Raw genomic sequence first — 15,041 nt, 5'->3', positions numbered from 1 at the left:
GTTCAGAAGGTGTTAGTTTAGGCAGGCATCAAGATCGGCGCAGGCTTGGAGGGCCGAATGGCCTGTTCCTGTGCTGTACTGTTCTTTGTTCTTTGAGAGAAGTAATTTCTCCTCATCTCGGTTTTAAATCTGCTTATCCTAAAACTATGACCTCTTATTCTAGATTGCCCCACCAAAGGAAACATCCTCTCTACTTCTACTTTGTCAATCCCCTTAATCATCTTATATACTTCAATTAGATCTCCTCTCATTCTTCTAAACTCTAGAGACTAAAGGACTAAACTGCTCAATCTCTCTTCATAAGACAAACCCCTCAGCTCTGGAATCAATCTAGTGAACCTCCTCTGAACTACCTCCAATGCAACTACATCCCTGCTCAAGTAAGGGGACCAAAACTGCACGCAATACTCCGGGGCAGTCTCACTAATGCCTTGTACAGTTGCAGCAACATGTCCCTACTTTTATACTCTATTCCTTTAGCAATATGTGCCAAAATTCCATTTTTCTTCCTTACTACCTGCTGTACCTGCATACTAGTTTTCTGCGATTCGTGCATGAGGACACCCAGATCCCTCTGCACCAAAGCACTCTGAAGTTTCTCTACATTTAGATAATAATTTGCCTTTCTATTCTTCCAACCAAAATGGATAGCCTCACGCTTATCCACGTTAAACTCCATCTGCCAAATTTTGGCCCAGTCACCTAACCTATCCATATCCATTTGTAAATTTCTTTATTGCAACTTACTATCCCACCTATTTTAGTGTCATCTGCAAATTTGGCTATAGTACCTTCTATCCCTGCATCCAAGTCATTAATATAGATTGTAAATAGTTGGGGCCCGAGGACCAAACCCTGTGGCACCCCACTAGATACATTTTGCCAACCAGAAAAGGACCCATTTATCCCGACTCTGTTTTCTGTTGGTTAGCCAATCCTCTATCCAAGCTAATAAATTTCCCCTAACCCCATGTGATCTTACCTTGTGTATTAACCTTTTGTGCGGCACCTTATCAAATGCCTTCTGGAAGTCCAGATATACTACATCTACAGGGTCCCCATTATCCACTTTGCTTGTTATATCTTCGAAGAACTCCAGCAAATTAGTCAAACACGATTTACCCTTCATAAAACCATGCTGACTCTGATGGATTGCATTTTGACTTTCTAAATGTCCTGTTATTACTTGCTTAATATTGGATTCTAACAATTTCCAAATGACAAATGTTAAACTAACTGGTCTATAGTTTCCTACTTTCTGCCTCCCTCCCTTCTTGAATAAGGGCGTTACATTAGCATTTTTCTAATCCACTGGAACCTTTCCCGCATCCAGAAAATTTTGTAATATTATAACCAATGGATCCACTCTCTCCGCTGCCACTTCTTTTAAGACCCTAGGATGTAGACCATCAGGCCCTGGGAACTTGTCTGCCTTCAATCCCAATAGTTTGCTCAGTACTTTTTCCCTAGTGATGATGCTTGTTCTAAGTTCCTCCTTTTCTATAAACTCTGCATTACTTCCTATTGGGATGGTACTAGTGTTCTCCACTGTGAAAACTGAGGCAAAATACTGATTTAGTGTCTCTGCCATCTCTGTGTTCCCATAATTAACTCCCTAGTCTCATCCTCCAAGGGACCAACATTCACTTTAGCTACTCTCTTCCCTCTTATATACTTATAGAAGCTTTTGCTATCCGTTTTTATATTTTGTGCTAGTTTTCTTTCATAATTTACCTTTGCTCTTTTTATTAGTTTTTTAGTAACCCTTTGTTGATCTTTAAAAGTTTCCCAATCTTCCAGCCTGCCACTGGCCTTTGCAATATGGTATGCCTTAGATTTTGTCTTTATGATATCCTTAACTTCCTTGCTTAGCCATGGATGTTTTATGCATCCATGTTATATACGTATGACAATCAAATAGTTGTGCTACTGGATCAGCAGCTTAGAGATGATGATGGGAGATCCTGGTGTGGCAAGCTCAGAAATTTGTTATGACCAGGTGAGAAAGGTGTCTAGGGTTCCCTTTGAGCCTTCACCTGGTCTTACCATAACAGGGTTTAATTTTAAATATACTGTATTTTTAGCTCCCCCTTGGAGAATCCTTGTTCATCGCTTTCCAATTATAAGGCAAAGAAACCAGCACAAACAGGCTTTCTTAGGCTTAAAGAAGAAAAGTTGACATTTATTAAACTTGAACTTAAACTCTAATTTGGTTGATGCCTACGGATACACGACGCGCCCATGCTAGCATGCATACGCGATACATACAGGCAAATAGAGACAGAAAAGAGAAGAAAAATAAAGTGGAAAAGTTTGATGCAATATCTGAAGAGTTTTTGTTACGGATCTTCAAGCTCACTGTAGAGTCCTTGATTGTAGGTAGATCTTGCTTTTTGTTGGGGCCCAGTATTTTTCTTAAACCTTGTTCGCTGTAGGAGACTTTTCTCTCTTGGGGTTCATGTGTCTTCAGTGGATTTGGAGTTCTGTGAGAAAGAGATGGAGAGCCAGACAGGAGAGGTTGTGACGAGCCAGGCAGGAGAGATCTTTTCTGTCCAAGAGCAAACAAACACCCTGAGTTCAAACTGTTTGTACAATTCAGAAAACCCCAGGTTGCCGAGCAGCTTTGTCATGTGACCAACTGGTCTGATCATGTCTTGGATTGTATCACCTTAATAGTCTCTGGAATGCTCCTCTTATACACAATACCTGGTGATCAAGGTCCATTGTGGGCTGAATGTGTCAGGGAATGGTCCTTTGTCCTTCCAATCACCGTCTGTTAATAAGCAAATGTCTTTTCCAGCCATGGCTGATCTGTTTAACAAGTCCTTTCTTCACTCCAGTAACTGTTTAAAATCAATGTTCATGACAAAATTAATGTGCCTCATTCTTGGTAGGTGAAGGCCTAGCATGACACCTCCACATTCAGCGGAATGAAATGCGATTTGAGAAAAGGCACATTTCATTAAAAGGGCCGAGAGAAAATATAAGATACAGAAAAAAATCCATGCATTTCTCTCATTCATTCACAAATCCTAAAACTTATTAAAATCGCCCCTTTTTTGGCATCCCAATAAACATGTGGTTCTTTTTTGGGGAGGTTTCTCTTCCATTTGCCCATTTCCATGGCTGCCAAGGGTCTTTGTTCCTGTTGAGGTAATTTTTTTTCAGGAGAGTCAGTAGTGGGTGGGTCTACCCTGAACTCTCCTTCAGTGCTTTGCTGAGTCATGCAAAAGCTTTTGGCTTTAGGGGGATGGGTGGTTTTCTTTTTTCTGACTGCGGGGGAGGATTCTTTGCTACTCTCCCCTTTGTCCTCTGGGACACTCCTGCCTGAAGGTATTTGTACAGACTCTACTGCACTACCCTGTGGCCCTTCGACTTGGTGAGGCAACACCCTCACGGTTTCTCTGCCCCTAGAGGTCTTTCTTTGCCTCTGCAGGTTCCTGTAAAGGATGTTAGCAACTCTGGTGGGGTGCTTCTAGTGTCTGCATTTACGTAGGAGGATGTGGGGTCTAACTTTTCACATTCTTCGGGGTTGGCTGACCGGACAGTAGGGGTTTTCATCCGGAATTCCTCCCAGACTTCCTTTAACTTGCCCTCTTGGTCATTTCTTCCCCTTCCCTGTATAACCTTTTGTCAGCCTCGTGCCTGCCTGTCCCTTTTTGTTCTCGGTGGGGGTCCCTTACAGTTCACTAGCCCTCTGCTGGAGGGTCTTCCTAACACCGGTACAGGACTTAGGCGTGCAGGTTTCACTGTAGGTTGGGGTTTCCCCTCAACCTGGCACATGTGGCAACTCCTGCAGTACTCCACCACATTGTTGTTAAAATTTGGCCAGTCAAACTGCTGTCTTATGGGGGCTTTGGCCTTTCGTATACCGACATGTACAGCCACTGTAGTCTCGTGGGCCCTTCTTAATATTTCTGTCCGGTACCTCTGCGGCACCACTAACTGGTGAACTACTGTCCACTCCTTGCCCTCAGGTCTCTGAGGAGAACTCCATTTCCTCATCAGTACCTCATTCTTTAAGTAGTAGCAATCAGGGACTCCCTCTGCTTCAGTTTCAGACTAGGCATCCTGTGCTAACTCTCGCAATACTGGGTCAGCTCGCTGAGCCTCAGCTAGGCAAGATTTATTTAACTCATTCCCTGGGTCTTCTAACTTTCCAAAGAAAGTCTCAGACACGCAGACCTCATGGTTATCAGCCTGCAGTGCCAATGCAGTCTCCTCTGGGGGAGCTGGTTTGATCGTGGCCTGATCCACTACACATTCAGGGAAACTGCAGGGGACCGTCTCCTGCCACTGCCCTGTCTCTCTGACCTCCTGCGGTCTTTCTTTCACTACTGGGGGGGCTACCACCTTCATCCCTACCAGATCATTACCTAGGAGCATGTCAACCCCGTCCACAGGCAAACTAGGTACAATCCCTATGGTCACTGGTCCCGAAACTAGGTCACACTCCAGGTGCAGCCATTGTACAAGTACAGGCATATGCTGCCCTCCAATATCATTCATCACCATTCTGGTGTTCACTGCACTCTCTGGGGGAAAGATCAGGCCTTTTCCCAGTAAAAAGGATCTAGTGGCCCCTGTGTCCCTGAGAATCACTATGAGCTTGCTTGCCCCACTCGAGGGGTCCGGGGTTACTTCACTTTCAGACACAAAACCCTGATAACCTGCAGGAATCCTATTATATTTTCCTGCACTGGCTGTGGTAAGCTTCCTGGGTTGCACTCTTACTGCAGTTAAAGCCACAGCTTGTTCTGCTGTGCTTTCCATCAGGGTCGTGTCTTCATTGAGCGGGTGTGCCCTGATTAGTCCTACCAGTTTTCCCTTTAGTTTCCAGCAGTCAGATTTTAAATGCCCTGCTTTATTACAATGGAAGCACACAGGTCTTCGGGTCTCACTCTTGCTCACAGCACCTTCTCTTTTGGCTGGAGGAGGGCCCCCTGTGTCTCCAGCTTTCCTTTCTCTCCCAGGACTGCTTGGGCAGATATCACCTTCACACCTTTTGTCCTTTTTGGATTTGTGGGGGTGATTAGGAAAGGTTCTCCCCTGGGAAACACTGCTCCTCAACATGGGTCTTTATGGAGAGCGTGAGAGAGTGTTTAAATTCCTCTAACAGAATTACTTCTCTGAGATTCTCATGGCTGAGCTGTATTTTAAGAGCCTTCAGCCACTGGTCATAAGCCAGCCCTTTACTTCTTTCAAACTCCAGATAAGTTTGATTAGCTTGCTTCTTGAGGGTTCAAAACTTTTGGCGATAGGCTTCGGGTATTAATTGATATGCCCTGAGGATAGCATTTTTTGTCAGTTCATAATTGGAGGAACTCCCATATAAAATAGAATAAACTTCATGGGCTTTTCCAGTTGGCTTACTTTGTAGTAAAAGGGGCCAGGTCGCAGTTGGCCATTTTAGTTGCCTTGCCAGTTTCTCAAAGGACACCAAAATTCTTCTACATCCTCGTCATTGAATTTTGGAATTAGTTGAGCTAGTTTAACAATTCTGTACCCAGCCCTGAATTACGCTCCTCCATATTGGCCATGCTTCCACTGGGGTTACTCTGTCGCGTCCTAGTTAACTCAAGTCGTCTCAGCTCTCTTTCTTTGCATTCTTTCTGGAAGGTTCTTTCTCTCTCTCTCTCCTATCTCTCTCTGTCTTCACGTTGCTTCTGGAAGGCTCTTTCTTTCTCTGTCTCCTGCCTCTCTCTCTCTTTTTCCTTTCCTCAAATTCAAGTTTCCTTTGTTCCAATTGTATCTTTGCTAGCACTAACCTGCCGGTGTCTGCTTCTAACCCTGTTTCTGCTTCTTCAGATTCAAGGGAAAAATGTTTGGCCACTCGTCTTAGGAGTTCACACTTCCTAGTCTTGCCATGTACAGTGATCCCACACTGCTCAACCATTTTTTCAACTCCTCCACAGACAGTGCCTTTAACTTATCCCAAATTACTTCACCTTGGCTTGGGGAGTTACTGGCTTCAGTTGCAAACCTGTTAGTATTCAAGCACACACAACCACAAGAAAACCTGTATTGAAAACTTGCTCTTTTTGATTGGGAACAATTTGGCTTCCCACTTCCAATTTCTCTTGTTTGTCTGTGGGTCAAATCTGGACATTAGCACCCAAATTTCTGTACGACCAGGTAAGAAAAGTGTCTAGGGGTCCCTCTCAGCCTTCACCTGGTCTTACTTTAAATATACTGTGTTTTTAGCTCCCCAATGGTGAATCCTTGTTCATCGCTTTCCAATTATAAGGCAAATAAACCAGCACAAACAGGCTTTCTTAGGTTTAAAGAAGAAAAGTTGACATTTATTAAACTTGAACTTAAACTCTAATTCAGTTGACACCTCCGAATACATGACACGCCATGCTAGCATGCATATGTGACCCACTCATGCAAATAGAGACAAAGAGCAGAAGAAAAATAAAGTGGAAAAGCTTGAGGCAATATCTGAAGAGTTTTTGTTACGGTTCTTAGAGCTCACTGTAGAATCCTTGATTGTAGATAGATCTTGCTCTTTGTTGGGGCCCAGTATTTTTCTTACACCTTGTTCGCTGTAGGAGACTTTTCTCTCTTGGGGTTCATGTGTCTTCAGTGAATTTGGAGTTCTGTGAGAAAGAGATGGAGAGCCAGACAGGAGAGGTTGTGGCAAGCCAGGCAGGAGAGATCTTTTCAGTCCAGGAGCAAATAGACACCCTGAGTTCAAACTGTTTGTACAATTCAGAAAACCCCAGGTTGCCAAGCAGGTTAGTCATGTGACCAACTGGTCTGACCATGTCTTGGATTGTATCACCTTAGCAGTCTCTGGAATGCTCCTCTTACACACACAATACCTGGTGATCAAGGTCCATTGTGGTTGAATGTGGCAGGGAATGGTCCTTTGTCCTTCCAATCACCATCTGTTAATATGAAATTATTTTTTCCAGCCATGGTTGAGCTGTTCAACAAGTCCTCCCCTCACTCCAGTAACAGTTTAAAATTAATGTTCATGACAAAATTAATGTGCCTCATTCTTGGCAGCTGGGGGCCTAGCATGATAGACTGAATTCAATAAATCTGGGAATTTGTGAGGTGGCACCAGACAAAACTGACATGAAAGGTGCTAGATTGTCAACTGTCTCTGTCAGAGAAAGCTACCCCTACATGTTTGACTCTTAATGCCCTCTGAAGTGATCAAAAAACATCAGGGCAACTAGGAATGGGGAATAAATGTGGCCTTACCAGCTTTGCTCACATCCTGAAGACAAGTGTACTTAAACTGTAATGAAGAAAACAGGTTAGAAAATTGAGTTTGATCTCCCACTCTAATCTGTGCCCTGGCAGAATCTCACTGCTTGTTTCTCTGTCTCCATGTGGCAGACCTTACCCGGACACTAATGTAATACAATCCTCAAGAGGTTAAGCTAGTTACCACTAAAGTTTAAATACTAACACGGAACCAAAGTAATTTCTTCGTCACAACAGTTTCCAAAAAACATATTAAATTAAGGAAGATCCATTAGGAGCTCAGCATTCCAAATGAGAAGACAGAAAGATTACAGAAGCTACCATTAAATGAAGTGGTGTTTTAGTTGGTCCCTTAGCAGACATCTTTTCCCACAGCCCCCGCCGCACGTAACGGACTGTGGTTCCTGCCATTGGAAACTCCCCAGGGAGTTCAATCTTCCAGTCGCTGTTGATGGATTGTTTTGTGGAATCCTTTAAAGCTAGTGAAATATAAATATCAAACAAATTAACTTGTGGAACATTTGTGATCAAACATTTTTTCTCAGTCTGAGAGGAATCGGCAAGTAGCTTCATAGAAACACTTACACAGTTGGCTTAGAATGTGCATCTTCCAAGAGAGCTTACAACAAATTTCAAAACATCTGAAATGTGCATGTGAATTATTGGCCAGGGCCATTACTTTAGTTTTCTTTGAACAGCTACAATCCAAATGAATAAACTAGGAGTGGGACTGTAGCTCAATGTTTCTCAAGGCCACCATCTGGTTGTGCTAAATGAAGGCCAATTGGCTATTGCTCCAGACAGAGTCAGACAACTGCAATATAACTTTTCCTAAAAGGCTGTCACACAGCTTTGTTACAACCAAATTATTTTAATAATAAACAGGAGGATGTAGATTCAGGGTTTACAGACTTCAGGAGGATATTAGTGATGCATCTTCCTAGGAAGATGGAGGCGAGGATATGATACATGTGGAACAATTTTAACAGGCGTGCAGGAACAGAGACACCTGGGGGCATATGTACACAAATCTTTGAAGGTCACAGGAAAAGCTGAGAAGGCTGTTAAAAAGGGATCCCTGGCTTTATAAACAGAGGCATACAGTAGTTATGAGTAGGAGGTTATGTTAAACCCACATTAAATACTTTTTAGAGATCAGCAGGAGTATTGTGTTTAATTCTGGGCACCACACTTTGGAAGGATGTCAAGGCCTTAGAGAGGGTGCAGAGGAGATTTACTGGAATGGTTCCAGGGATGAGGGACTTCAGTTATGTGGAGAGACTGGAGAGGCTGGGGTTACTCTCCATTGAGCAGACAAAGTTAAGAGGAGATATGATAGAGGTGCTCAAAACCATGAACTGTTTTGGTCGGGTAAATAATGAGAAACTCCAGTGGCGAAGGGTTGGTAACCAGAGAATACAGACTTAAGGTGATAGGCAAAATAATTTTTTTTACACAGCAAGTTATGATAATCTGGAATGTGCTGCTTGAAAGGGCGGAGGAAGCAGATTCAACAGTAATTTACAAACGGGAATTGGATAAATACTTGAAGGGCGAGAAACTTACAGGTCTATGTAGACAGAGCTGTGGAATGGGACTAATTGGATAGCTCCTTCAAAAAGTCGGCACAGGCGCAAGGGGCCAAATGGCCTCTTTCTGTGCTGTATCTATGGTTTTAGGCAGTTCACTTTGAAATTAAAGTGGTTCTTTTCATCTGATTGATCGTAAGCCAGATGTACAGCTGCTAAACAGTGACTGGGGGTGAAATTGGCCTTTGCCAGTAGCACAAAATGTGCTCACAGTGAGATCAGTACCTCATTCTACATGCTTCATTTCTTTTCCCATTGTAAAACTAGCCGTTGGTGTGCTAGGAGCCCCTGGCAGAAGCCAATTCAGCCCCACTATGTTTTGGAATCCAGCCGCAGCAAGTAAAATGTTCCTTTCGAATCATTAATTATGTTTGGAAGATGTCCTGTGGAATGGAAGCTCTCTGGTGCCTCTGTCCCTGTTTTCACTTTGGGTTGTTCCTGTATAATGATTGTTTTAGTCATCGCAATAATGGCTAGGTGCTGAGAAAGTTAAAAATTGCATTTATGTAACATCTTTCACATTAGCAGGATGTCTCAAAGTGCTTTGCAGCTAATTAATTACTTTTGAAGTACAGTCACTGCTGTAATGTAGGTAAATGCATCAGCCAATTTATGCACAGCAAGCTCAAAACAAAATTCAAATGAGGTAGATGACGAGCTACTCCAGTTTTGGAGGTGTTGATTGAGGGATATACATCTTTGAATAGTGCCATGGGATCTTTTAATTCAGCTAAAGACATCCTTGTTAAATGTCTCATCCAAAAGACATCAGTGTCAGCCTAGATTATGTCCGTGGAGTGAATTCTGAAACCAGGATCTCTGACCCATCAGTTGGAATTTTCCAGCCTTTGAATATAATCAGAGATTAGGACCATTTTTGAGTCCTGACCCTGCTCGCGTCACGAGTGCACCCTCCAGCAAAATCTTATGGGAGGCGGCCAATTAACAGGCCACCTCCACGTTCACAGTCCAACTTGGGTCGGCAGGCAGGCTTGCGGCACGGGAGGGCCAATCGGAGGGCTTTAAGTAAAGGGTGGCTGCCAGCCCCAATGTGAGGGCGGTGTGTTGCTGAGTGGAGTGGAGCAAAAGCTGGCAGGCCAAGATGAAGGCACGCTCCTCATAATGAAACCAGTAGGCAATCCCTTCCGCTCAGTACCATCTGGTGGATCTCTTTGCAGGTGAGGTGCAGCCATCTGTACGCTTTGCAGGAGGATGGTCGGTGCAATGCCACTTTGTCCCTTTGAAGATCATGCCTCATCTTGCTCTCATGATGCTTAGATCTCCGACTCTGCTCGCCTGTGGGCTCAACGGGAGGGGCTTAAAAATTCCAGCCATCATTTCGTACGGCACTGTACCCATGATTTATTACAAACTTGTACACATCATTTCTTATAGAATTGTACCCAACATTTTTTATAGAACTGTACCCATCATTTCTCACAGGAGTGTTGCCATAATTTCTTATAGGACTTACCCATCATTTCTCACAGGACTGTTCCCATAATTTCTTATAGAACTGCACCCATCATTTCTCACAGGACTGTTCCCATCATTTCTTATAGGACTGTACGCATCATTTCTTACAGGTCTGTACCCATCATTTATTACAGAAATGTTCCCATAATTTCTCACAGAACTGCACCCATCATTTCTCACAGAACTGTACCCATCATTTTTTACAGGACTACACCCATCATTTCTTACAGAAATGTACCCATCATTTCATACATGACTGTACCTATCATTTCTTACAGAACTGTACCCATCATTTCTCACAGGACTGCACCCATCATTTCTTACAGAAATGTACCCATAATTTCGAACAGGATGGTACCCATTATTTCTTATAGAATTGTACACATAATTTCTTACAGACCTGTACCCATCATTGCTATCACGGCTGTACCCATCATTTCTCAGAGGACAGTACCCATCATTTCTCACAGGTCTGTAAGCATCATTTATTGCAGGACTGATACCATCCTTTCAAATAACACTGTACCCATCATTTCCTAAAGAACTGTACATGTCATGTCTTACAGAACTGTACCCATCTCTTCATACAGGAATGTACCCATCATTTCTTACAGGACTGTACCCATCATTTCATGCAGGGCTGTACCCATCATTTCTCACAAGACTGTACCCATCATTTCTTACAGAACTGTACCCATCATTTCTCACAGGACTGTACCCATCATTTCTCACAAGACTGTAACCATCATTTCTCACAGGACTGTACCCATCATTTCTCACAAGACTGTACCCATCATTTCTCACAGGACTGTAACCATCATTTCTCACAAGACTGTACCCAATATTTCTTACAGAACTGTACCCATCATTTCTCACAGGACAGTACCCATCATTTCTCACAAGACTGTACCCATCATTTCTCACAGGACTGTAACCATCATTTCTCACAAGACTGTACCCATCATTTCTCACAGGACTGTAACCATAATTTCTCACAAGACTGTACCCAATATTTCTTACAGAACTGTACCCATCATTTCTCACAGGACTGTACCCATCATTTCTCACAAGACTGTACCCATCATTTCTCACAAGACTGTACCCATTATTTCTTACAGAACTGTACCCATCATTTCTCACAGGACAGTACCCATCATTTCTCACAGGACTGTACCCATCATTTCTCACAGGACTGTAACCATCATTTCTCACAAGACTGTACCCATTATTTCTTACAGAACTGTACCCATCATTTCTCACAGGACTGTACCCAACATTTCTCACAAGACTGTACCCTTCATTTCTCACAGGACTGTACCCATCATTTCTCACAGGACTGTAACCATCATTTCTCACAAGACTGTACCCATCATTTCTCACAGGACAGTACTCATAATTTCTTATAGGACTGTACCCATCATTTCCCTGAGGACTGTACCCATCATTTCTCATAAGACTGTACCCATCATTTCATACAGAACTGTGCCCATCATTTCATACAGGACTGTACCCATCATGTCTTACAGAACTTTACTCATCATTTCCAACAGGACTGTACCCATCATTTCTCATAGAACTGTACCCATCATTTCTTATAGAACTGTACCCATCATTTCCAACAGGATTGTACCCATCTTTTCTTATTGAACTGTACCCATCATTTCTTACAGAACTGCACCCATCATTTCTCACAGGACAGAATGCATCATTTCTTATTGAACTGTACCCATCATCTCTTACAGAACTGTACCCATCATTTCATACCGTACTGTACCCATCATTTCTTACAGAACTGCACCCATCATTTCTCACAGGACAGAATGCATCATTTTTTATTGAACTGTACCCATCATTTCTTACAGAACTGCACCCATCATTTCTCACAGGACAGATTGCATCATTTCTTATTGAACTGTACCCATCATTTCTTACAGAACTGTACCCATCATTTCTCGCAGGACTGAACCCATCATTTCTTGTTGACCTGTTCCCACGATTTCTCACAGGAGTGAACCCATCATTTCTTACAGAACTACATACATCATTTCTTAAAGAATTGTACCCATCATTTCATACAGAACTGTACCCATCCTTTCTCAGAGGGCTGTACCCATCATTTCTTATAGAACTGTACCCATCATCTCTCACAAGACTGTACCCATAATTTCTTATAGAACTGTATCCATCATTTCACAGAGAACTGTATCTATCATTTCTCGCAGGACTGTACCTATCATTTGCCATAGGACTGTACCCATCATTTCTTATAGAACTGTACCCATCATTTCATACAGAACTGTACCCACCATTTCTCACAGGACTATACCCATCATTTCATACAGAACTGTATCTTTCATTTCTCGCAGGACTGTACACATCATTTGCCACTGGACTGTACCCATCATATCTTGTAGAACAGTACCCATCCTTTCCTACAGAACTGTACCCATCATTTCATACAGAACTGTACCCATCATTTCATACAGAACTGCACCCATCATTTCATACAGGACTGTACCCATCATTTCATACAGAACTGCACCCATCATTTCATACAGGACTGTACCCATCATTTCCTACAGGACTGTACCCATCATTTCCTACAGAACTGTACCCATCATTTCATACAGGACTGTACCCATCATTTCATACAGAACTGTACCCATCATTTCATACAGAACTGTACCCATCATTTCATACAGGACTGTACCCATCATTTCCTACAGAACTGCACCCATCGTTTCTCACAGGACTGCATCCATCATTTCTTTGAAAATTGTACCCATCATTTTTATTGAACTGTACCTATCATTTCTAACAGGATGGTACCGAGCATTTCTTTGAGAATTGTACCCATCATTTATTATAAAACTGTACCTATCATTTCTAACAAAATGGTACCCATCCTTTCTTACAGAACTGCACACATCATTTCTTATCGAATTGTACCCATCATTTCTTATAGAACAGCACCCATCATTTCTTATAGAACAGTACCGATCTTTTCTTACATAACTGCACCCATCATTTCATACAGGACTGTACCCATCATCTCAAGTAGAACTGTACACATGATTTCTCACAGGACAGAACCCATCATTTCTTATACAATTATACCCATCATTTCTTATACAACTGTACCCATCATTTCTCACAGGAGTGTACCCATCACTTCTTATGGAACTGTACCCATCATTTCTCACAGGAGTGTACCCATCATTTCTTATGGAACTGTACCTATCATTTCTCACAGGACTGTACCCATCACTTCTTATGGAACTGTACCCATCATTTCTCACAGGAGTGTACCCATCATTTCTTATGGAACTGTACCCATCATTTCTCACAGGACTGCATCCATCATTTCTTTTAGAACTGTACCCATCATTTCTTATAGAAATGTACCTTTCATTTCTAACAGGATGATAACCATCACTTCTTACAGAACTGTACGCATCTCACAGGAAAGTACCCAATATTTACTGAAGTGTACCCATCATTTCTTATAGTACTGTACACCTATCATCTCTAACAGGATGGCAGCCATCATTTCTTTGAGAATTGTTCCCATCATTTCTTATAAAACTGTACCTATGATTTCTTACAGAACTGTACCCATCATTTCTTATAGAAATGTACCCTCATTTCTAACAGGATGGTACCCATCATTTCTTACAGGACTGTACACATCATTTATTGCAGGGCTGTACCCATCATTTCTTATTGAACTGTAACCTCATCTCACATAGAACTGTACCCATCATTTATTTGAGAATTGGACCCTTCATTTCTTGTAGAAATGTACCCATCATTTATTACAGAACTGTACATTTCATTTCTAACAGGATGTTACCCGTCATTTCTTACAGGACTGTAACCATCATTTCTCACAGAACTGCACCCAGCGTTTCTCAGTGGACTGTACCCATCATTTCTTATAGAACTGTTTAGTTTAGTTTAGAGATGCAGCACTGAAACAGGCCCTTCGGCCCACCGAGTCTGTGCCGACCATCAACCACCCATTTTTTTTTTACTAATGCTACACTAATCCCATATTCCTACCACATCCCCACCTGTCCCTATAATTTCCCTACCACCTACCTACACTGGGGGCAATTGCTAATGGCCAATTTACCTATCAACCTGCAAGTCTTTGGCATGTGGGAGGAAACCGGAGCACCCAGAGGAAACCCACGCAAACACAGGGAGAACTTGCAAACTCCACACAGGCAGTACCCAGAATTGAACCCGGGTCACTGGAGCTGTGAGGCTGTGGTGCTAACCACTGCGCCACTGTACCTATCATTTCTTATAGAATTGTACCCATCATTTCTTATAAAACTGTACCCATCATTTCTTATAGAACTGTACCTATCATTTCTAACAGGATGGTACCCATCAGTTCTTTGAGAATTGTACCCATCATTTCTTATAAAACTGTACCCATCATTTCTTATAGGACTGTACCCATGATTTCTTACAGAACTTTAACCATCATCTCTCACAGGACTGTACCGATCATTTCATAAGAAACTGTACCCATCAATTCATACAGAAATGTACCCATCATTTCTCACAGGACTGTATCCATCATTTCTTATAGAACCTTACCCATCATTTCTTGCAGGACTGTACCCACCATTTCCTATTGAACTGTACCGATCATTTCTTATAGGAATGTACCTTTCATTTCTCACAGGATGGTAACCATCATTACTTTGAGAATTGTACCCATCATTTCTCACAGTAATGTAC

The 15,041-nt window shown here is 42.3% G+C and overlaps 1 protein-coding gene across 1 annotated transcript in view; it reads right to left on the bottom strand.

The window, feature by feature from the left end:
- Positions 1–15,041, bottom strand: part of adamts17 (ADAM metallopeptidase with thrombospondin type 1 motif, 17) — a 679,121-nt gene that overhangs the window by 119,406 nt on the left and 544,674 nt on the right. The window contains exon 17 of the mRNA XM_068017704.1: positions 7,543–7,700. Within this exon, the coding sequence (XP_067873805.1) occupies positions 7,543–7,700 (158 nt within the window). The remainder of the gene's footprint in view (positions 1–7,542; positions 7,701–15,041) is intronic.

Source organism: Heterodontus francisci, chromosome 38, assembly GCF_036365525.1.
Source record: "Heterodontus francisci isolate sHetFra1 chromosome 38, sHetFra1.hap1, whole genome shotgun sequence".
Lineage (NCBI taxonomy): Eukaryota > Metazoa > Chordata > Chondrichthyes > Heterodontiformes > Heterodontidae > Heterodontus > Heterodontus francisci.
This window is presented reverse-complemented; position numbering and strand designations above follow the sequence as displayed.